Source organism: Panulirus ornatus, chromosome 16 (genome assembly GCF_036320965.1).
Source record: "Panulirus ornatus isolate Po-2019 chromosome 16, ASM3632096v1, whole genome shotgun sequence".
NCBI classification, from domain to species: domain Eukaryota; kingdom Metazoa; phylum Arthropoda; class Malacostraca; order Decapoda; family Palinuridae; genus Panulirus; species Panulirus ornatus.
Window position 1 is genome coordinate 3,477,137 of NC_092239.1, and position 26,183 is coordinate 3,503,319.

Genomic DNA, 26,183 nt, shown 5'->3' on the forward strand with positions numbered 1-26,183 from the left:
CAAGCAAGGACCAATAGAAAATGGGTCTCAGTCACGTAGTTATGGACTATAGTTGGTCACACATCGTGAGAGGATGGATAGACGTCCGTCGCTGTAAAAATTCTAAAGCTCTTGGTGTATGTCTCACTACGACTTGCTCTGTCGTAAGTCTACACTTGTGATGATTCGTAAACCTCTGTTTTCCCAGGGTCTGTGTACGTGGCTGTCCGGACGTTCGTCGTAACCTTATATACTGATTTCACACAACGCTGTGTGAGCGGGAAGGTCGCAGTGTAAGAGCAGAGAGCTTCGGCCTCTCCATACCCTTAGGAAACAATGACAAGTAATTGTAATATATAATATATATATATATATATATATATATATATATATATATATATATATATATATATATATATATATATATATATATATATATATATATGTGTGTGTGTGTGTGTGTGTGTGTGTGTGTGTGTGTGTGTGTGTGTGTGTGTTTCAGAGACAGCTAGACATGAGTAGAAGTTATAGATAAAGCCAAGGGATTGCACAGCCAGAGAGAGAGAGAGAGAGAGAGAGAGAGACGGACACTCAAGACCCACCCGTCTTACAAACCCATAATGATATCATCAGAAGTTTATTTATTGTTACTGATAAGATTGTGTTGTGAGCTGCATTAGTCAGGCACCTTTTTGAGCCTCGGACAGGTGGGTGGTGCGGGAGGGATGAGGAGTTGGGGGTCGTGGGGGAGGAGAGGAGGACAGACATGGAGGAGGAGGAGGAGGAAGGAGGAGGGAGGAGGAGGTGTGTATGTCATATTAAGACTAGTTCTAACCCCGTGAAGGAGTGCACACACACACACACACACACACACACACACACACACACACACACACACACACATATATATATATATATATATATATATATATATATATATATATATATATATATATATATATATATATATAATTAAAACCTGGAGGAAATTGCTCAGATAGCGCCACAGGAGGCGAGGTAAGACTGGTATGGTAATGTCCTTAATGAATGATGAATAACATTAGCATCATTTAACGCAGGGCTAGAATTACCCAACTGCCGTACACCGCTTAAATTAGCTCGTTCCGTGGACGCGATCTCGGTGGGCTGAAATGTGTCGGAATATCGAACTCTCGTTACAGTTACATGTTCAGTAGTACCGTTGTGACCAATGCTGCAGGTACAGTACCGTTGTGACCAATGCTGCAGGTACAGTACCGTTGTGACCAATGCTGCAGGTACAGTACCGTTGTGACCAATGCTGTTACGGTACCTGCTCAGCTAATGCTTCCGTGTGCATGTGTGGCTTGACGGATGGTTCCACATCATCATGCTGCTGTGGTGAAGAATGCTTCTCATGGCTCCAGTGATCTTGGTTATGCTGACTGACCTTGGTTATGCTTACTAAGGCACATAACCAATGAAGCTGGATCTATTCGTTCGTTGCTTCGCTAATGCTGTCGTATTTCTATGCTGCCTGTGTAAGACTGATTTACCTATGCTGCCTGTTTAATGCTGCTGGAACTTTTGATTGCTGTCTGAGCCATAGCGCCTCACCCGTGCTGGAGACCCGAGGTCAGTGAGAAAGAAAAACAGAGAGAAATCATATATCTTGATCTTCCTGGGATAAAAACTCAGCCTTTTTTTTTCTAGGATTGCTATATTTTCTCCCCCTGGGATGTAATAACATGGGATCTCTTCCGTGGACAAGAGAAAACAGCGGTCGTATCGTCATCCTGGGGTTAAAAAAAGAAAAAAAAGAATTAATTAAGATTTAAGTCCGTTCCGCTTCGCCTGGGATGAACATCTTGACTGACATACCTGAGGGCAAAGTGCGTGCTTCATCTGAGATAGGAAAAAAATATATAAAGAGGTCTCGAGTCGCCTGAGCGAACCCATGAACCGGGCTTCGAAGCGTGACGTCAGGAGCGGGAGCGAGACAGCGAACCAGTTGGGTGTCGTCACTGGATAATGAGGGTGATTGTGGATTGGGTGATTGTGAAACAACGGCGGTGCCCACCCACCCACCTGCCTGCCCTAGTGAGAGAGAGAGAGAGAGAGAGAGAGAGAGAGAGAGAGAGAGAGAGAGAGAGAGAGAGAGCTCACGTGGTGTTTGCTCGGGAATTATCAGAGCTTATTTGCATAAAGTGCGTGTGGCAATTGTTAGCTCTGCGTCGTCCAGCGGTGACCCGCGGGTCGGAGCGTCTGTTGACTCGTCGTGAGCGCCTCCAAAACGCTGAGAGAGACACTCTCAGCACCTCCAAAATGCTGAGAGACACTCCCAGAGCCTCCAAAATGATAAGAGACACTCCCAGGGCCTCCAAAACACACACACACACACACACACACACACACACACACACACACACACACACACACAAACACACACACACACAGAGCCAGAGTCCATCTCGACTGCTACATGATCTTTTTCTCTCGCCACTTGTGCCTCCAACTTCCAAGGTTCAGTTATGTCTCATGGCAACATGCCGTCGCTGGTCCTCTCTCTCTCTCTCTCTCTCTCTCTCTCTCTCTCTCTCTCTCTCTCTCTCTCTCTCTCTCTCTCCTTCCACTTTCTTCCTCAATCCTGTTGCTTCATTCTCTTTTTTTTTTTTCCAATTTTCCTTTTTTTTTTCTCTTCGCGAAGTCATCATATTCTCACTTTCCATGTAAAGTCTGATCTTAGGGTTGCCACCCATACAACCCCCTACACACACACACCGTCTCTGTCCTCACCTACCCAGCCAGCAAGCACACAAGCACACCTGGCTACACACACAGGTGTTCTCCTCAGCCCGGCTGAGCTCCTCAAGCGCTGTAATAAACATGTTCGTCGACACAGGAGGAAAAGAATTATGTAACGTTAATGAGACGGTGTGGTTAATCTCTCTCTCTCTCTCTCTCTCTCTCTCTCTCTCTCTCTCTCTCTCTCTCTCTCTCTCTCTCTCTCTCCCTCTCTCTCTCTCTCTCTCTCTCTCTCTCTCTCTCTCTCTCTCTCTCTCTCTCTCTCTCTCTCTCAAGCCACGCCTCTTCCTCCTCCTCCTCCTCTTCCTCCTCCTCCTCCTCCTCCTCCTCCTCCCCCTCGCCCCACCTGTATCATAACTTCATTTGTATGCTAATGTTCTGACCAATTAAATGAAAGGTTCTGGTCCCCCCGCGAGAATTCCAAGCCAACATTCATTGCGTTACGCCGCCGGCGAGAGAGAGAGAGAGAGAGAGAGAGAGAGAGAGAGAGAGAGAGACCATAGTGGTCACTGTGATGTATGGAATCGTCTCCAAGCAGACCATTATCTTCGGACACACACACACACACACACACACACACACACGCATAGCACATTGACCAACCCTGGACCATATATACCGTCACAACCCATCCTTGTGCCACACACACCTTTCACAACCCACCCTTGCATTACAACTAAGGCGACGGTGGTAAACCCTGTGGGAGTTGAGTGGGCAAGATGGGTGGGAGGAGGAGGTTTGGTCCCTCTCTTTCTCTCCCTCCCTCCCTCCCTCCCTCCCTCTCCCCGCGACATGTCGTCTGTCGTGGTGTGGCCGTTCTTCTCTGTCGTGCATGTCGTACCTCGCGCCTCCACGGGTCGTCCATTCTACCTCCTCACCCCAGCCCTTGTGTCTACAACTTCTTATTTACTTCTCCTTTTCTTTTTCTGTTTATCTTTTCCAGGCACAATAAAAAAAAAGACCCTCTCTTTTTTCCCTATGTATCTGATTTACATAGATCTTCTCTGAACAACCTGCTAACTTTGATAGGTTCTATACCGTCTCTTTACTAACTGATTTTACTATATTTTACAAGATAATATTCTTTAATACCGCATATGTTGATATCCCTTCGTCTTCGTTTAGATTTCTAGGTAATTTTTCATGAAATTCTCAGTTACAGTTTGTATAACCGTTCAACGGTAAGTGCAACACCTACCATTCTATCTACCAGTGTTTGGTAAAGGCACTATTACCAGACCTACCATCCTGCTTCTGCTGGACCGAATTGTCTGTGTTGATCTGCCGGACCTCTCTGTCTGTGGTGGTCTGCTGAAGAATCTGTATGTCTCTGGTGGTCTGTTTGAGGACCTATCTATTTGCGGTGGTCTGCCGCACCTCTCTGTCTGTGGTGGTCTGCCAGACCTCTCTGTCTGTGGTGGTCTGCTGAACCTGTATGTCTCTGGTGGTCTGTTTGAGGACCTATCTATCTGCGGTGGTCTGCCGAACCTGTCTGTCTGTGGTGGTCTTCTGGATCTGTCCGTCTGTGGGGGGTCTGCTGGGTGTTGTCCGTCATCAAAACCTTCCCTAAGGTGAGCGGTGGTGGTGGTGGTGGTGGTGACTGGTGGTGGTGACTGGTGGTGGTGGTGGTGGTGGTGTTGGAGATGGTGTGACAGGGAGAGTGAGTGGTGTGTGACTGGCGGTGGGTCATGGCCGTGTTAGCGACCAGGTAAAGATTGTGAGGGGGGTCGAGGGAGGACCATAAATATACTGTGGAGACGCTCTTATCTGCCGGGCCCTCCTGCCCACACACCCACCCCTCACATCCACACACACACCCACCTACCATCCACACACACACCCACCTACCATCCACACACACACCCACCTACCATCCACACACACACCCACCTACCATCCACACACACACCCACCTACCATCCACACACACACCCACCACCCACCTCACATCCACACACACACCCACCTACCATCCACACACACACCCACCTACCATCCACACACACACCCACCTACCATCCACACACACACCCACCTACCATCCACACACACACACACACACACACACACACACACACACACACACACACACACACACACACACACACACACACATAATCTCACGTTCTCTGATCTGTGACTGTCACTGGGGGTTTTCTTCCTGGCTTAGATTCAATTTGATACTAATAACAGTAATAACGATAATGATCATAATAATAGTAATAATAATGATGATAATAATAATGATAATAATGATAATAATAATCAGGCACACTTTGCTAAGCTTTCGATCCTCAAGGTAGCTTGCGTGAGCCAACTTTAGACCCACATTTCAAGATATTCAAAGTGAGTCAATCATGAGTTGATCAAACAAGATTTCTTTTCCAAAGGTTTTGATGGGTTTCTTTGGCTTGTGGTTCGGGAGAAACATTAATGTAATCACACTATCCCAGTGTGATTGATATAATCATATCATCCAAGTGTGATTAATATAATCATACTATCCCAGTGATTAATATGATCATACTAACCCAGTGTGATTGACGGACTCTTAAGTAATCGGTCTGTTGTTTCGAGCCTGTGGTCCAGATTCTAACTTTGGGATCAGCTTTTGTTTTCTTGGCTTTGCCTCGACCCAGCAGGGGTGCTGTGTGTCTGACTGTGGACAACAAACCCTGGAGGAAGATAACATCCACACTGAGGGAAGTTCCTCTCAAGCACTTCATTTCGAAGTCATTATACACACACACACACACACACACACACACACACACACACACACACACATGTATATATATATATATATATATATATATATATATATATATATATATATATATATATATATATATATATATATATATATATACATGTCTCATTGTAGGCCCCTTTTGGAGTCTTTAACTTTATTGGTTAGTTTATTGATATCTGGATCCGAGAAAAGTTCAACTAAGTTTTCCCCATGAAGGATATGTTGCATAGCGAGGGGCCCACAATCCCCATGGTTGTGTATTGGGGATCTGAAGAAAGCCCCCAACCTGAAGGCGGTGTTCCTCGCCATCGCCAAGGAACCATTTAATGCCAAGCTGAATTATGGGTGCTTGGAAGAACTCTATGCATATATTAACTTATCTATATATTTATGTTGGTATAAAGGAGTCATATAGATACACACATACGCACGCGTATATCGTCCACTCAACCTTGTTAGTGGATGATGGTGGGGTGGTGGAGTTGGTTGGCTGGTTGGTCAGTCGTATGACCCAGAGATATTGTGGACAACCAAGTTTGTCCACGTCCATGCTGGCCTGCCTCTCCCTCTTGCTTCTAATTAAGGAGGATCATGTCGACTGGTAATGTTGTTTTCACTGTCGAGATGGCTGACACGTCGAGGGGTCCAGCTGTCACTGTTTATGGCTGGGATCTTTAAACACCCGTCCTGAGATCAAGAGTTGTAAGGTTGAGGACGTTACTGTTATACAGTGGAGAGGGGCGTTGGTAGGGCTGGCTATACAGTGGAGAGGGGCGTTGGTAGGGCTGGTTATACAGTGGGGAGGAGCGTTGGTAGGGCTGGTTATTCAGTAGAGGGGGGCGTTCGTAGGGCTGGTTATATAGTGGAGAGGTACGTTGGTAGGGCTGATTATACAGTGAAGAGGAGAGTTGATAGGGCTGGTTATATAGTGGAGAGAGGCGTTGGTAAGGCTGGCTATACAGTGGAGAGGAGCGTTGGTAGGGCTGGTTATATAGTGGGGAGAGGCGTTGGTAGGGCTGGTTATACAGTGGAGAGAGGCGTTGTTCGGGCTGGTTACAGTATGGACATGCTGTATGGTGTTGAGGAGGAATAACAGGCCTTTGACTAGAACCAAAAAGGAGTTTTCTACTTGTAATCAAGCTTCACCAAACAGGTAGAGGGGATCTGTGATATCGTTTTCCTTTCGCAAACAAAAGAGGTGACTTTTATCCTTGGTGTTGTTGACCTTAAGCAAACAGAACAGTTCACGTAATGTGTCACTTCTCATCCCTCTGTCCGAGGCTCTTGGCCATGGCTGTCGGAGGTGACCAATTGCATGTACACACAGGCTATAGTCCACTTCCCTCTCCCCTCAAGATGATGGGTGACGATATCTTCATGACCGGCTGACCTCCCCATCAATAACATTACCACCATTACCTTCACTAGTAATGCCACCACATCAACATCAACATCACCATCACCACCACCACCTCCACCACCACCTTCACCATCACCACCACCATCACCACCACCACCACCTCCACCACCACCTTCACCATCAGCACCACAAGATAAAACCTTGTGTTCAAGTGACTAAAAATTTCCCCAACAGGATATCATTTCATCCTACTGCCTCCCGAACACAGAGTTCACATACACCCATTTATATTCAACTACTCCTCTCAGCTGAGTTGAACTATTGACCTTTTCAATACAGAATTTACCATCCATTTATCTAACTGTGAGGACATTACCATAATGTCCTCGAGGGCAGGATGTTTATAGGCTTTTCCTTATCATAACCAAAGTAAATCAGACGATTCATTTTGTTCCATTGCAGTCATTTTCTTTCTTATTATATCCACATTTTCTTTTCGCTTCAATTATCATTTGGTTATCATCTTACTCTGTGATGATTTATTCAATAGCTTATCGTTGTGACCAGGTATTCATTATGTTCATTATCTCTCTATTCAGTGATTTATTTTTATCATTATATTCCACGAATGGTTAATGGCTTGTTGTTATGCATATATATATATATATATATATATATATATATATATATATATATATATATATATATATATATATATATATATATAAATAATATCTGAGCTTGGTTGTGGATACGGCACTTTAGGGATCTTTAAAAGGGTAAATCGCTTTTGGGACTGTACTAAAGGTGCAGGTATTTGAAAATGACAAAAATATAACGAAATATACTTTCCATATTCTTCCACCGAAACACATCAAAAGCACAATAGGCAAAGAATTTACTGGAAAAAATCCAGATGATAACACTAGGTAAAAATGTTTTCTAAAGAAAGTAAATTAATTGAAATAGTAGACAGGATCGACCAAAATTCCACCATGACCTCAATGGCTCTTACCACATCTTGCACCTTTTTTGGCTGCCCCAGGCGTCATCACTGGTTTAACTTAACACTTACCATACAACTCAACTTCGGTGACTCGGATATATGATTTTCGACATTAAGTCCGATTATTTGATGACCCTCTTCTATCGCCGAGAAGCATCATTAGAATGAGTCGAGGTAGTGGTTATCAGAGGCCGACATGAGTAACTTATTAAGGGAAATTAAGCCTACTTGATTGAGGGTAGGTTATGCATCTATTATCATCTCACTACTTTTGTTTTCCCGAGCGTAATGAGCTGAGATAGTTTCACAGTGATATAAGATTAAATAAGCACTTTTTACATGGTATAACGCTCGCTATATCCTGCTTTGTATTGGGCAATGGTCATCTCGATTTCATACCTTAAATACATTGAGTCAAACAGTGCAAAAATCAGTCACTTCTCCCGATTCACCAGTTGTGTCTGGTAGATAGAACTTTGAAAACCGAAAGTTTGGAATAGTTTTAAACCCAATCCTTCTCTTGAGTCGAATCGTTCTGAAAACTTCTAGATGCTCTTGGTATATGAGGTACGATGTTTGTTAATTGTGACCTGAATGTTCTGTTGGCTTTGGACACGTAAGAAATTATATATATATATATATATATATATATATATATATATATATATATATATATATATATATATATATATATATATATATATATCGTCAGGGGAGATACAAGAACGAGATAGAAGACTTAGTACACTCGGTTGACATACAAAGAAAAAGTGGAGCTAAGACGCCACAAATATTTCCGGTTGTCTGTGTTCGGGTCTGTCCTCGTGCGTCAAGTTGGGTGTGGAGCTGCGTGTCCTCCAGGATGGAGGAGGGGACGTGCCGGTCCTGGACGGTGCACTCCTGCAGGTGCGGGATGTCGTCCAGGGCGTCCAGCACCACCACCACGCATACTCCTGAACACCTTGACACGTACAGCAGTTGGTTGGCAACCACTGGTGTGGTACCTTCATAATCCCAGTGGTATGGTTGCAGTCCTGTGATCCCACTGGTGTGGTACCTTCATAATCCCAGTGGTATGGTAGCAGTACCATAACCCCACTGGTGTGGTACCAGCACCATAACCCCAGTAGCATGGTAGCAGTACCATAACCCCACTGGTGTGGTACCAGCACCATAACCCCAGTAGCATGGTGGTAGTACCACCCACTAGTGTGGTACCACTGGTATTACATCTCAGTGGCGTGGTCTTGGCGTAGTGGCCCTCACGTCTGCCTGTGTGGTCGCAGTGGTTTGCAAGGGTCATAAAGGTGAGACGTCACATCTAATGACCTCGTCTGCTGCCATGGAGGCTCAAAGCCGCCTTAGGCAGGAGGCTATAAGGCCGTCCGGGAGACGGTTCTGATACCATGGCTGTGTGAAGATATCAACTGCTTCTTGCCCGGTAACCTGAGCTACAATCGACCCTTATATTCTTCCCAATGTGTCTCCTGTATTCGTGTTATTACCTCAACGAGCTAAACTTCCAGGTAGCTTCTTTGCTCTGGAACAATGACACGCACTGGAATGTCGTATTTGATGATTTACATCCACATTAAGACGCACGCTTCCACTCACATCAGACGTTCCCATTTCCATCAAGATACACACTTCCATTCCCATTGTGTCTTATATTCGAGGCTTTGGTTAAGAGTATCAGTTGAGAGTATCAGATGCCATATCTCTGGGATCGAGGTAAAAGGCTTCTTAATCTTTCATCAATATAGTCAGTAACATTGATAGATTTTCCGGACTTTTATTTCCATAAAAGTTGGAACATCTGCTCACTCGGGAGGTGTGCTTCAGCTGTTGAGTTGACATTCGTATCCACTTTGGTAACATCTACCAGTCCGGCCAAAATCCAACTGCTTCGTCAACCAACAAGTGACAAAAATGTCACACAAAAGCAGACGACGTGTCATGGGATCTTTCACGTTCCAGTATTGGTTTTATGTCGTATAGTTATTGCATATCTTCAAAGACAACGTTTGATTGATCACTGAGGCTTTAGGCCTACCGACTGCCTGGGATATTCAGTATATGGTACTACGAGGATGTCCTTCTCTCTCTCTCTCTCTCTCTCTCTCTCTCTCTCTCTCTCTCTCTCTCTTATCTACCAGTAACGGCCAGCACCAGTTTTACAGCCGGGACATTCTTCTTATCATCTCTGGTAATTGCAGACCCGTGTTAGCAGGTTGGTCACCCTTCTTATGCACTCACCGAGTCTCTCTCTCTCTCTCTCTCTCTCTCTCTCTCTCTCTCTCTCTCTCTCTCTCTCTCTCTCTCTCTGTTGAATTCTTCATCTCTGCCTTTAAGTTCAGCTGTTTATATCCCTCTCTGTTTCTCTCTCTCTTCCTGGGTGTGTCACTCTGCCATTATCCATTTGCCTTCGTGTGTGAGTCTGTCTGACTATGTAATCCATTTCATCTTGAGTTCCTCCATGTGCTTCCCTGGTCATCACAGGAAGAGGATCTTCGCCACAGTGTAGAGGTCTCTACCTTTAGTTCACTACAGTGGGGAATAATGTTCCACCTTCGCTTGACCAGTCAAATGGGTGTCGGGAGTGAATGATTAAGAGGCTATGGTTACCAGAGAACACGAGTCGCCCCTTACAGCACACGGAGTTGAGGACGCATGTGTGTGTATGTGTGTGTGTGTGTGTGTGTGTGTGTGTGTGTGTGTGTGTGTGTGTAGGGCATGAGAGGCTCTGTCAGGACCCTGTGCAAATGACGGTATCTTTTCTTTCTCTTTTTTTGAGGGTAGAATGGACTTATCGTAGGTCGCCTGGGCTTTAGGAGAAATCAAGGAAATGCCAATGATATTGACTGATCTCCCCTCCACGATGACCGTATATGATGAGAGATAAAGGAGTGAGGGAGTCCGAGGGGCAGGCGTCGGGCAGGCGTCTCCTGTGCTCCGTCATAACCCAGTATCCGTCCATAGACACCCTCACATTGTCCTCACCCACATGCTGCCGCTGCCTCCTTCAGCCTTCAACTCCACGCCGGTATATGTTGCCTCCGCTTGGCTCCAACTCTGCCAGAGGGGCAGACATTAAGCTGGATGGTGGGATTCGGTTGATCAGGACCTCCTCCCTGTACCTACTCGTCAGATATGTCACACGAAGCTGCCCAGAGCGAGGCTGGCTGGACGGGTGATTATGGTAATGGCAGCCTCCCACACCCTCTGCAGGAGGGAAGTGTTGTGATGACCCTGTGAGAGATTCCCCTAGCCTAACCCTGGCTGTACATATCCATCCGTTGTCTCAGTCGTGGTATTAAAGTGATGGCCTCAGCCTTCAACAGTTCACATCAACTTCAAGACATCTGTTCTCTCAGCAAGGCCAACCACAGCCCGAAGCAATACATATAAGTGGCAGACATTGTAGAAAACATCGATTGAAGTTGGATCTCTCATATCTTCCTGTTTTCCTGTTCTCTTCCTGATTAGCTTATGAACATTCTCTCTCTCTCTCTCTCTCTCTCTCTCTCTCTCTCTCTCTCTCTCTCTCTCTCTCTCTCTCTCTCTCTCTCTCTCTCTCTCAGTGGTTTAAAAGTCCTAAAACCAGGGTCCTTACCACATGCCTAACCCCACAAAGTACAAAATTCATTTTGCTCATTGTTCTGTACATTGATTGTCCTCAGGACTCACGCCTAAAAGCATTATGAATTATGCTATCATTCTCGAAGTGAACCCATCATCATTTTCATTTTTCATTCATTTCTGTCTGAGCAAAGAAGAAAGCCTGAGAGTTTTGATCATTCATCAAAGCAAATACATGACTGCTAGCACCCCAGCACTCTGCCATATATAAACACCACAACATATACCTATTTAGAAGAACGCAGCGGGTTCTTCCCTTTGGTCAGGGTATTTTCCTCCTCATGTGTCGCAATACGACATAATCACTGCCTTCAGAACAACCTGATCATCCTCAAACCAACAATTTCCCCCCCAAGTTGGACGCCACAGCAGACGACATTGCTATGGTTGCTGTGACGTCATCTTACAACGTTCATGGCTCTCCAGACAACATCATTTGTTCTGGTGACGCTCTGCCACCGTTGTCTCACCAGCGTTCTGCGCACCTTGTGCGTTTTTCATATTTGCTGTATCGTCTTCCTCTCGTGATAATGAAGGTCCGGTACGCACGGTCATAAAGATGTACTTAAAAAGACTAATTTTAGCGGACCCTAACGAGCTGCCAGATGTACAATGTTCTAGTCGAGTGTAAAATGCTGCCAATTCACTCTAAATTTATGTGTACCTTAGTTGACCTTTCGTGACGAATGAAGGTTCCTCAAGATTTGGTAAACTATTGGCTTTACGTCAGTAAATCTATGGCATCTTTGAATACCAAAAGAAGCAAGGTAAAAGCGCATGTTTTTTTTTTTTCTTTAGTTTGATTACCATCAACGAGTTCTGGATCACCGTACGAGATTTCTTCACTGCGGAATAAAGTTGTTTATAAAATGATTTCGACAGAAAATAAACTGATCCTTCTGCGCATCGCTGACGCCATCGTAGCCGTATTAAACTTTACCAAAACCAAAACAGCTTAGAAAATAATGTTAAGATCACCAGAGACGACATTAGACTCATAAAGACAATGCCTGGTTGGCCTGGTTTGCTAGTTTTGTAAGATGAACAGTAGTGAGCGGCAGATGAAGCTTGGCTTACTTATAACGCTTGAGCACCTGAATACGTCCCTTAAACACGGCGGTACGACCTTGGAGCACCTGAATACGACCCTTAATCACAACTGTACGACCCCCTTTAGGGCAAAAGTACGACTCAAGTAAGATGGCTTGGCGTTTGAACCTCCCCTATGTAGAGTCAGGTCAAAGGCCACTCCATCATACTATCATGCTCGTGGAGATCGTTAATATTGTGTTCGCTCACTCCCCAACCATTATGACAACGTAAGGGTTGGCCTTAGGCCGCCAGAACGTCTCGACGCTCGGTCTGATCTGCCCAGCTAGACCGTGGTGCCCCGGCACACACACACACACACACTGGGCTCTGGCCACAGGCATCCCAGCCAACCTTGAAGACACATGTAACTGTCAGCTGATGGAGGAGCATTCCATCTCAACCTGGTTCGTTCCACAGACCCTCAGCAGCTTGGTAATCATATGAGGGTCTCTCCATCTACTACCCACTACCTCTTCAGTTTCCTAGACCTTGTCTTTCACCAAAGGCTTCGACCTTGGTTATCAACAAGGACTTGAAACTTTGGCTGAGGAGAAGTCTCATTCCATGAATTACTCACTTCCTCAGTGAACTTTGTCAGACTGTAAGCTTCTGAGGAGCAATCTCCACCCTCTCATCGTTCACTTATGGCGTTCCATAGGACGCAAAGATGGAACCCCTTTTGTTCCCTCACCATAGCAATCAATGTACTGATGATTACACCAGAGACCTTTCGTCCCTGAGTTGCAGTTCGACATTACAACCACGTGAAGCCCATCCAAGCTCGTACAAACTGCTAGAAGTACATCGCCATCCCAATCATTTAAGAACATCTTCAGGTAACATATAGGTCGCTCTTACGGTTAGCTTTGGTAAGACTGGGCCAACCAGGCTTGACCTTCTCCTGTGTCGTGCCCACATGGATTGGTCCACATATACGGCAAACAATCTGGCCTATGATAATTTTTTTTGATGATTTCGACTGCACATTATATAGCTGATGAGTGTCATACAGAAAAGACCCTTGCTACCAGGTGTACGTTTGCGTGTGGTCGTTGCTATACGTGTGTGGTTTTTTTCTGTCATGTGTGCGGTCGTTACCAGATGTGTGTGGTGGTTGTCAGGTGTGTGGTCTTAACCAGAGGTCTGTGTTCATTACTAGTTGTGTTTGGTGGTTGTTAGGTGTGTGGTCGCTACCTCACTAGGTGCTGGTGGTCGCTGACAGGTGTGTGAGGGCGAGAGGACTGGAGTCCGTGTTGAGATGTACGAGTACAATGGGGAGGAGGATGACCCCATTTATTACCAGTGGTAGATAAGTATGGTGGGGAAGGAGAGGTGGTACTGCAAGTGTGTGGTCGCTGCCACGCATGTGCTGCCGGGATTTGCAGTGCGACGCCGCTACCAGACGTGTATTGTTGAAGTTGGAAATGACACTGCTGCCGGACGTGTGTTGCCCAGGAAGACGCCGCCGCTGCCACACATATGTTGCCGAGGGAAGCGGGACGATGCCGTTGCCAGACGTGTATTGTCGGGGGTTAACGGGACGATGCCGCTGCCATACGTGTGTTGCCATGGGGACGATACCATTGCCAGACGTGTATTGCCGGGTCTGGCGGCGGCGCGGCTGCCAGACGCGTGTTATCGTCTTAAGACGCTTGGGGTTGCGAGATGACATCGCTACCAGACGTGTTAGGTGGGAAGAAGGGGTACGGCACTGCTGCCAGACGTACGAATGGGAGGCGGTACCCCATCTCCCAAGCTGTAGGGGGGAGGGGGTGGGGAGGAGGACGGGGCTGTTGTAGCTTTTAATTGATATAATGCGACGTGCCAGTTGTTAAATGGTAATTATCTAAAATTACTGTCAGAGTTCTCAGTTCGCTAATTATAACATACACCGGAATATATTTAATATCATCTATTTATAATTACCAGAGGACCAATTTCTACGAGAGATTCCTACTGTTTGCCAGAACCTTTCTAAAAGCTGCGCTACTTCCAGTAGCAGGTGAATGTAGACGCTTGAACCTACTATCAACCCCTTGCTCCCTGCATCTCGGCTCAGCTCATCAGCATTCATCCCAGGTTGGCCTGGATGATCGTATTTCATCTCGGGTTTATCACCGCATCTGATGAATTCGATGAGTGAACCTTTGGACGCTGATGCTGTCCAACACACCCACCTCACCTGTTGGTCCCAGATGGTAAGGGACGATACGTGGGGTGGTTGGTTGGTGGTATTGTGGTAGTGGTGGTGGTGGTGGTGATGTGGTAGAGGCAAAGGTTGTGGTGAGGACGTACAGAATGCTACACAATGGTTGCTCTGAAATACAGTATAGTGGACGGAGAAATACATGAGGAGGGACAGATAACAGGGAGACCTGATGGTCCATGACGAAGTTATCAGCCGGAGGGGCAGTAGAAGTGATCCTGACACCATCTGTAGCAGAGACAGACGGGGTAGTGAAGCAGAAGACATGCCAAGGCACACACACGGGAGGACTGGAACAACCTGGTAAGCCAGGCTTCACGTCAGCCACGTCTGCTGACGACGTTAGGGGAAACTATCAACATACTGGACGAGAAACCCCATCAAAAAGAGCATCAACTTTTTAGGTACAGTAGAATGATCACAGCTTCAAGACCACATCTGGTGTTAAGATGACATAGGTACACCCATTCATAGATACACTGGTACAGAGAGCAAACAGGGAACAGATCTGTTGACTCGTATCGAAGTTCCCTGTTAAAGGAATAGACGAAGCCTTTGGGTCACATGAGTTTGTTCTTAGAGGGAGAGGAGTGAGATACATCTTTCTGTAAGGAAAGGTAGGAAGAAAGTAAGGCAATGGAGACGAGGTCCTCACAGCCTCGCGTTTAGTGGTCGTGGTGGTGGAAGCTAAAGACAAGAACGTCTCTTTGAACATGCTGAGAATGACGGGTAAAAAAAAGAAATACATACACGCACCACACTGCATAGCTGCGGCAGACGGAGAAACCAAACCTGCAGGCCAACTTGTGAACGAGGGCGGCGAGAAAAAGCAGTTTGGAATCCGACTGGAACTCCACTTCATACTTAATAGAGGCAACGAACGCGCTTGTCGAGGAAGCGGTGGAAGGGAGTGAAAAACCCCAGAATTCAAGGTTTAGGAGGCAATGACTTTATCGTCTCCGTGGCGAGGCCAGGGAGAGGCAGGACGTCAGTAGCATAATAGAATTCAAAAGTACGTCGTGGAGAGGATGGGAAAGGATGAGTGTTACTGGAGAAACCTCTGGCTGCACCACAGACCTGGGGAAAGTCTAGGAAGGAGAATAAGGATTCAGTACAGACAAATTAAATTGAGAAATATGAATTATAGGGGAAAAGCGCTTCCCACTTCACTCGTTATGTATAACGTGTGAACCTAAAACATCTGACCCAACTGTTAACTATACTAACGAAGAAGAACGAGCCGTGACCTGCGCTGGAAATCGAACTATCTAAACTAATAATGAAAAGTGAGCCGTGACCAGTGCTGACCACCCACCTCATCGAACTCCATATGAAAAAAAAAGAGTGGTTAATGAGCCGGAACGAGTGGTGGCCACACAGCTCAATAGTTAAGACTTGTGAGCCGTGAGTGGGTCAGGCCATTCAGTTAACAAAACTAACCAAAACCAGAGAACTGCCGCTAGCCACGAGCACCCAGTAAACAAAGACCAGTAAGAGAGAAAGGAAGAGATGCGACTTCATGGATGTTAAGACGTAAGGATTGCCATCCGTCCAATCTACTCCCCACCTTAGTCTTAACCTCTGACCTCATTCCAGCTAGCCCCCACACCACCACCTACTGCCCAGCACCACCGCCATCTATTCTAGAGTGGTGGATGGGATGGAACCTCATGCATTACAATCCAATCTCCATCAATATAGACCATCAGGTCTTTTGCCATCTATAGCTTTCCCGTGTACCCGTAACCCTCTACCGCAGTGTGGTATAAGCCAACATGCTACTCACCACAATTATCAAGCCTAGACCCACCGGCAGTTCAACCACCATCTGGCCCACCACCCACCACCCCCACCATTGCATGGGTCCATCATCACTCCAGTCCTATCCGCTTCTTTCGTCTCCCAAGGGCCACTAGAGGAGAAATGACCTCCTCCGTCGTGTTGCAAGCAAACTCGGCAGTGCGAAATATCCCTCAGGGAAGGGTACATCCTCCGCCACGTTGTAGCTCCCTTCAGGAGAGCTCTTGAGAGATGGAAATATGAATCGTCTGGAACTCATGAAGTCTATAGAATGAAGAGAAAACGTAGTACATTATTAAGCCACAGTTTCGCAGAAGTGTCAAAGACATATGGTTTACCTGTAAGGTAAAGGTTGAACGCTTCGAAGGCAGAGCTTTCCTGACAAGGCTTCTACACATATAGAATCTCGAGTTCTTACATAAACTAATAATCTGAAAATAAGCTATGATGAGAAAAGATTCTTTTTACCATAGAGCAAGTTCTCCAAACGTATATACGAAGACTCGTCCATTCTGCAGTTTGAGTGAAGCATATCGAATATATTTTGTCCTCCTCACGTAATGTCATGTGTTTTTTTACCATCTCATGGCCTCCTGAATAGTCTATAGCCTTTTGTAAGTATCTGCAAATCCTCCATTCTGTCTCCCACAGAAGAAAAAGACCTGATAACCGTATTCATTCTCCCTCCTGCAGCAAAAAACAGACCTAATAATGGTAACCTGATATTTAGTACCTCGTCATTACCTTCTTCAGGTTGGTAGCAGAACACGGGTGGTAAAGACAGGGTTTGTTACGAGGGGAAAAAATTCAGTCATGAGTTTACGAGTGTCTGAGAAGTCCGAATATAAACAAGTACAATCAGGTTATCTAGGATTACAGAGAAGAGATAGATTCACTAGCTATAGCACACACACACACACACACACACCAGCCAAGGCATTGCTGTCTATATACATCAGCTCATGAATAAATCTAGCAAATTTGTCGCAACACAATGGATTCACATCACTTTCGACGTTTTCAAAAGAGTGAGAAATGATGACAGACATCAATAGCAGCCTGGAACAAATTTGCTCAGATAATCATCAATTTGTACTGTACGGGAGTGGGAGATTTACACTCATGGGACCCTGTCTCTTGAACCTTCTCTTCTGTCATAACAAAGAGTCACTTGAGAACACACAGCTGCCGCCGGAGCCGTCTGTCTTTACTTCGGAGTCTCTCACACGAAGTCCAGTGGCTTCAGAGACAAGAGCCTTGAACCAAGAGGTCGTCGGGAATCATCTTTTATCGTCGCAAATACCAATTTTTTGCCAGGTTCATATTCTGAGAAAGGATCACAGGTTGCCAAGACATTAGCTTCACTTTCCCAAGAAGAAAGGCAATGTTTGAACGATACTGTCTGTCAGGAGAGGTCGGGCAGAGAAAGTAGTTGGAGGAGGCACAGTATATGGGCACCGACCCAGCCTCCCTCATCAAGAAACATGACATCTGGAAACACAGACACCTCGCTCACCCGACCCTGCCTTTCGCCCGCCTTTGTCCCTCTGACGGCTAGACTCACGAAGCGCTGGGGCTCGCCGGAGGTCGTGGAAGGTCTGATAGACACCTGACTACGAAAGGCTTGATGGGGAATTCTCTCTCTCTCTCTCTCTCTCTCTCTCTCTCTCTCTCTCTCTCTCTCTCTCTCTCTCTCTCTCTCTCTCTCTCTGGAGACCCAGAAAACCAGCCATGAACACAAAAGGATGATATGCCCCCCTACGAAGACCGTCGTCTGGGGAACCATCGACACACGTGCGATGATAACCTATGGAAACTCTACAGAAACCTTACTCTTTATGTTCTCTCATTAACGCGCCAAGAAAAATGGATGAGATGGTACAGGTCATCCCCCTAATGATTGATGTGATGGTTCTGGTGACGAATCTATTAATCTGGCTCCTGGTGGAAATGGTACCGATCCCATCTCCACCGCCACCAACGCTATCACCATTCCTAACAGGTCCCCTATCCGTATTCCACTGCTTCACACTATCCTCCTCAACCGACAATTCACTCAAATGCTCTCACGAACCAGTCTTGGCAAAATTGCCGCTCCTCAACTTGTAATACTTATTCATCCCTTACCTAAAACACTTGGAGAATGATTTTACAATGAAGACAATAGTTCTGAGAGCAATGAAATTGTATGACAAACCAAAGGTGTAAATGACTATAAACAAGTCCTCTGTAAGAACCAGTTCAGAGTTGCTAGGAACAAATCAGTCACAGAGCCGATGTTTACGTAATGTTTAAAACCTCCCTGGTCGACCTTCCGACATGGGACAGGGTGATGATGGCGGGGTCGGTCATATTGCCAGAATTCATCACAACCTTTAGGTCTGTCCCGCCGCTATCTCCGGCAATTTAACATGACACCGCCCACTCTAAAGTTTGCGAGAAATATGGACTAAAGAGTTGCCCAAGCTTTATTATTCTCAATATATTCATTTTGATAGAGAAGCGATGTGATATTGTAACCGCACTCTGCAATATCATAAGGACATTGTCTTTAAGGTAAGATAAACCCAGAATAATGGACGAGTAACATATCCTCCCTGAGTGGGTCAGGTCCGCCGTGCGAGTTGTGTGATGTTGCTCTCTACCCCTGCCCGAGGATCGGATCCGGGTCCTACCAGCTAGGATTGCTATGGGGACTTAATGATGACCCAGCGTGGATAAAGATAATTGTTGTGACATTTTATTACGCCATAATTATCCGTCTACATATTTGATTATGTGTTATCGCCGAAATAATTTGATTCGTCTCGTCTCGGTGAACAGCGTAGCTCGCCGCTGTGGCGCTTCGTCGCTTTAGCCCGCACCATCGCCTGCCGTTCACAAGAAAAAATACCCAACGTGTAGGAAAAAAAAGAACTCAAAACACTTGGGTTTCATTTGCAACATAGAGCATCTCCGTTGGGTCATCTCACGGCAAGATAAGGTACCCTTGCCAAAGCGCAGGAAAACAAAAGTGAGATAATCCATTGGCCCTGGAAAGCCTACCTAACCCTCAAGACAGTAGCACGTAACCTTCCGCGCGCCTCCCCCTCGATTGTTGCACCCAGTGGGCCTCTCTCTCACCACCACAGTGCTTCTTGAATCCTCTTTTACTACAGGATGAGCCTGATGCCGAGTGATAGATGACAGAGAGACACGTATAAATTTGTGATTTTCTGGTCTGGGTTGTGTTTACAAGTCTGTAAACCTTAACTTGGCCCGGACAGATCAGTTGGCTGATGTCGATGATCTTATATACTGTTGATAGAATTAAGGTAGAGCAATTTTCCACAACCTACCAGCTGAGTTAGAATAATTTACGTGTGATTTGATACTAAAATGAAAATGGAGTTGGCAACTCTACCAACGGTTCTTTATGATGGATGATTTTAATGGTCGTCTGAGACAACCCTCATTGGGCTGCCTTGTCTTTACCCCCAGCACTTAACGGATGCGAGTCTGAATACATTTTAAAGAGAAGTGCTATGAAACAGTTATTTATTTTCCTACTCCTATTTTCGGCATGACAGGAGCCGACGGTCATATACGCAAAAAGCTATAACGTAGTTAGAAAAAAGTGGCGAATCTCATCTTTACCAACCGTTACAATAATTGTCGCACATATGGTGGTTATTCCACGACTAGGATAAATCAGAATACGCTTGCAGGTTCGACCAGCAAACCTCATAACTCCCTGTTTCACAAGATGTTTGGCGCTCCGTCGGATCGAACGCAGACGTGACGCAAATTGATCGGCGGGGATTTCGCGCTGTTCAAGTGACGTGATATATGGCCAGCAGCAGGAGAAAACTGTGGTTCCTTAACTAACAAAATGAAAATGTTGATAATATTTGTCTTTTCCTGGTATATATAGAATAAAATTCTATACCTCTCATGATTCAGCACTACTGAATTATAAATAAACAATGCGGGTTTCCGAATTAGTATGCACAATTTTTTAAAGCATATATCCCCAAAAGTTAATCAATTCGGTAGTTCCACAAGAGGTACTTATGGTTTACGTATGACGTTTCTGTTATGATTTGTTCTTGAGTTATGTTAAAAATGTGTCGACGGACAAATAGAATGTCCCACATACAGTGTGCAAAAATATGAAACCATATATATATATATATATATATATATATATATATATATATATATATATATATATATATATATATATATATATGGTCGCGAAATAAAAGCCACATGCCATCACGTGCCTGTGTACCCCTGCCTACGTGACTAATGAGCAAATCATCGTGCTTGTATATGTACAGTTTGGAAACAATTTCCCTTTTTAATAATTTGCCTTCGTAGCTGAGACGACAGGAGAGTTAGTAACTCAATTAGCCCAGCCCAATTAAGCAAGGTTCTTGCTCGGTAAGTGCGCATTTGCGCTTTATCGTTAGGGTAAATCAGATTAGAGTGGTGTATATTTGAATTGATCAAATTGGATGAGATTTTATCAGATTATAGCTGTTTTGAGTTAGATTATAGTTAGGTTGGGCTAACTATATTTTTGAATCGGTTGGGTTCAACTCAGGCTCCAGGTTTATGAGATTGGATTAGGCTAGCTTACGTTAACAATGTTGAATTTATCTTGTATATATATATATATATGTGTGTGTGTGTGTGTGTGTGTGTGTGTGTGTGTAGTCAGGGTGTAAGGGAGTATAGCATGTTGATGGGAAATATGAGTTGATAGGTTTCTCTGCTCATCAGGGTTCTTGAATCCATTAGTGGCCCATCAGACACTCCATACCACACCACGCCAGCATCAGTCCAGAGCTAACGTACCTCACATTTCTACATTCCACCCCACCTCAAGATACCACACCACATCTCAGAACACTGTACACCATCTCTACATTCGTCCACATGCCTCACTACACTCGACCACATTCCATCACGCCAAACCTCTCCCCACATGCAAGATCCAGTGTCACCACATCCGAAATGCCTTACGTTACCACATCTTATACCACATCCCACCCTACCGTACGTAGACTTCATCTCACCACACACTCCTACTCCATCACTCCGCGCTCTGCCGGAGCGAAGACATGAACCCTGGCCCTGGGTTTCACCAGACGGAGACACTCTAGGCTCGGCCACCCAGGCGGGTCCACCAAAAGACATGTTTACCTCCGCCTCAGGCTGGCCCAGGTGGCTCCCTGCCCACAACGACGCAGTCTTATTATTATTTGTAGCTCATAATTCCCTCACTACAGTGACTGCAGGTAGTCACAACAGCCATATAAGCACATATGATGAATAGAGATGGTCAAGAAATACTATTGTTCAAGAACGGCTTTACCTTAAAATGATGGCGTTTTACTTTTTGCGATCCTAGTATTGATCCTTTCATGTATCTACTACTCACTCTTTCAGTCCAGGCCATTTGGAATAAGTTACCTCGGAATATGTATTGTAGTAGTCTAGAATCGTTATCAATGAAGTGGGAATATATATATATATATATATATATATATATATATATATATATATATATATATATATATATATATATAAAATACATAGCTGCAGAGACGGGCAGGCCTATCCTATACTTTTTTTTCTTGAGTCGTTGAGACCATGAATATATCAGCTGATATCTTGAAGTCGATTACTTCTTGTCTTCGACTCATGTCATGGTAATGTGAGGATATATATATATATATATATATATATATATATATATATATATATATATATATATATATATACCCTGGCCACCGGCTCGCCAGGCAGGCCTGCTCCAAGCAATTTGTCTAGGAATTTCGTGCTCACAGCAGGGGGCTGACTGCGGTGAGATATGTTGGGCCTCCGGCCAGGTCCGGCAGCGTTAACACCGCTGCCGGATATACGACATCTAGGGAGAATTTGAAATTTCTTGGTTTTCCTATTGCTTTTTCTCGCCTGCTTTTTCTTCTGCCACGTAGTCTCTTTCGTATAGATTATATTTTTAAAGTTTTGTCTCTATTGCCTTAAATCCTGGTAAAACGTTATTTCTGGATTGTCAAAACTGGAGACGAATTTGAATATATGTATAAAGGTTAGAATTCCAGAAAATCATCATTCATGGAAATGCTGAAGCTCTCCACGCAATACACAAGTGAATGGGTTGATAAAGAATTACATTTCGATTACACTGATTGCCATACGATACCATTATAGTGGCCAGTACCATTATTATGGGCTTATCAAGGCGGTTAGATGAAAATACTACAGATGAGCAGCGGCGCCACATATCTTGCTTTAGCCTGAATAAAAAAGTTGACGTACTGTGCCCACTCTGTTAACAATGAATGTAAGAAAGCACATGATAGTTGTCCACATGAGACATGTTTTAGTCTTTACGCTAAACAATTTAAAATTTAGTTGAAAATCTCAATAGTAAACGTAAGCAATCGCGTTTAAATACATTGAATTAAAGGAAAAAAAAGAACATTCGTTTCACGATGATCCAAGTATTATAGCAACTATGGTATAATCATTACCATATAATCTGTAATCTCATCACACCAGACTACGGTTTCATCGTCATCATCACTATGAAGATGGTTACCATCACTATCATTGATATCACTGCTGAATTTATCACTATTAGTACCATCACTATCAACATCATTATTATTATCCTTCATCCACTATCACCATCATTATCATTACCGTGAACAACAGCATCTCCATCATTATCATTACCATGAACAACAGCATCTCCATCATTTATCATGATTTTTCACTATCTCCATCACCAAGAATCGTCACCATCAAAACATAATCGCCTCTATCATAAACTTTAGCCATCATATGCATCGTCTCATCACCATTTTTCTCACCATCACCCACGACATTTCTGTCAGTAATCATCACCCTTTCCACCATCAAACTTTCAGAGAAAACCTCTCTGGACAATATCAAAGGTTGTAACAATCACTATCTTATCTCTCTTTATCTCCCAAGATCACTGTCACCAACCACCAACACCACCACCACAGCCACCACCACCACAGCCACCACCACCACAGCCACCACTACAGCCACCACACTGAACACCACAGACAGCACCACCATATGTTACAAATGCAAACACACGTCAATAAACATACACACAGACAAACACACCCACGTAATAAATCCTACACGGTAACTCGTCACTTCAAGAGAAAACAAATAAACGAGACACTTCACAACCGCGAGTGTCCAAAAAAGGAAAATTGAAATTCATTATAAATTCATAGAAGAAAACGGAGGTTGGGGGGTGGGTGTCAGGTGGTGGTGTTAGGCTCCCAGCTATAATGACCTGAGCGTCTCCCTCGCCCGTCTCTCATGATGACGATAAAGAACATTTGCCCCAGAATAAATACTTCTACTCTTTGTTACGTGACTTATAACAGCAACTCGGTGCACGAGGTTTTCCACGGGTCCTTAAGAGCGAGCATCCGCTCAAAAGACTAGCCAACGATTATGGCGCGGGTGTAGGAGGTATCGAAAACCAAGCGATATATATCACCAATAAAGCTCACTCGTAGACGGTTCTAGTCAGTAGTACCTTGGAACGAAAAGTGTAGGACGAGTGGCCCCACTATGGTTCAGTGGACGACTGAATTCACACAAAATGCGACATATGTTCAGCCATGATCTCCAGAGTGACCTAGGTCGTTTAGTTTTTACTTCTCCTCTTGCTAGTCTTGGAAATACATAGCCAATGTCTCTCGCCATGTTAGAGAGAGTGACACTTTAGCCTCGTCACCTGCAGGCCTTACTAGGGTCTCTAACGTAAGTGCTGGTAAAGGAAGGCACATGGTACTTGCCACGGTGTTCCCACGCCTGCTTCCACCACCCAAATGGCCTCATCACTCTCCATAATCGTCACGCTCTTCAGCCAGCTCGAGTGGCAGAAGGTTGTGGAGATCAGTCCGTGTGAACTTGTGTGTAAGCAGTCGCCTCTTTGGCAAACTGTACGTTCACTGTCATAAGGCAGATCGTTGCAAGCGCTCACCGTCCATACCTAGGATTCAATGTGGATTGTGTGATTAAACCAGTGTTAAGGAAAAACTCATTGCCTAATCTAAACATACTAAGTTATGCAAATAAGACGAACATGACTTCATGTAACTGAATATGGTATGGCATATTCCTACAGCTCTTGGTATCAAACGTTAAAACTCTAAAAAATAATGTGTCTTCACAAATCTATTCTATCTTCCGACAGACTCTTTGGACTATCCAGGATCCGACACCCTCCTTATTGCACCCCATTTTCATCGTCAAAAAGAAATAGGGACGACTACGCTCGACGGGTCACTTTGTTTCGTTATGGACGTTGGTTCTGTAGCTCCAGGACTGATCCTTAAAGGACGGTAAAGGAAGGAGGGATTTCTTATATGTTTATGTGTCGAGTTGCGTCGGCTCATCCCGGTTGATGACCAAGCTATTAAGGATCAGACACAGAAAATTATTTCCAGTTCAGCTGCACTATGAGGCCAGAGCCCAGGCCACTCCATCGTGACAGAGGAGAGTGGGGATGGTGTAGAGGGCTACGCTACACCCCTAAGTGTAACTTAGGAGCGTAGAGGGCACCACCTTCAGGCATGGGGAGGGTCTAGAAGAGCGCGCTACACCCTATGCGTGACTACCAGACGTTTGGTGCAGGACCCGGAGGACACGTCAGGCCTTTGTGCTCTCATCTCTCTCTGGTCCTGGCCTGACCACAGCCCATCACACCAACCTGTTACCGCCTGCCGCATGTGTCTGTCCCCCCTCTGTCTTACTAGCATCACAGGGACGCTTGGATGTTTACAGTGATCGGATATCACGATAATACACATAAAGCTCACATGTTTACCTTTCAAGATATGTTACTAAAAGTTAGTTCTACACGTTGGTGTGTATTTTGCACCATACTGCGCATAACCACCGAATCCTGCCGTAATTCTGACTGGATTCATCGTTTGCGATATACAAGAAAGAAGCAACAGTCTAATAAACCAGCTGCTTTGCACCTAGCGAACCCTACTGCTTCGAAACGAACGATACCAGTTGCTTCAAACCTTAACGTCACGTTCTTCTTTTCCTCCTCTCAGGGCGGTGTCCTCCGTGGTGGCCCTGGGTGCCAACCTCCTATGCTCACGAGTGCCCGGGCTGACGCCTCGCCAGCGCCGCATCTGCACCAAGGCACCGGACGCTATCGTGGCCATCAGCGAGGGCGCGCGCATTGGGGTTCGCGAGTGTCAGCATCAATTTCGACACCATCGCTGGAACTGCTCCCTCATGGCGAGCGGAGGCGGCGGTGTTTTTGGCCACGTCGTGCTCATCGGTGAGTGTGTATGTGTGAGTACCCGTTTGTGCTTCCCATTTTACGTGCATACATGGAGGGGGAGTTTACTCCCGTAGCTTCCCATGTAATATCCTCAACATTTCTCTCTTAGTGATATGTGAATTTCCCTGTTATCAGCATTTACTTCAGTTATGCTTGGCTTTTTAAACGCGTCCGTTTTTTCTGTTGATTTAGAAA

The 26,183-nt window shown here is 45.0% G+C and overlaps 1 protein-coding gene across 4 annotated transcripts in view; it reads left to right on the forward strand.

The window, feature by feature from the left end:
- LOC139754053 (protein Wnt-7b-like) overlaps positions 1-26,183 on the forward strand; it is a 57,610-nt gene that overhangs the window by 18,418 nt on the left and 13,009 nt on the right. For all 4 annotated transcript variants that reach the window (XM_071671063.1, XM_071671064.1, XM_071671062.1 and 1 more), the window contains exon 3: positions 25,753-25,985. In XM_071671063.1, the coding sequence (XP_071527164.1) occupies positions 25,753-25,985 (233 nt within the window). The remainder of the gene's footprint in view (positions 1-25,752; positions 25,986-26,183) is intronic.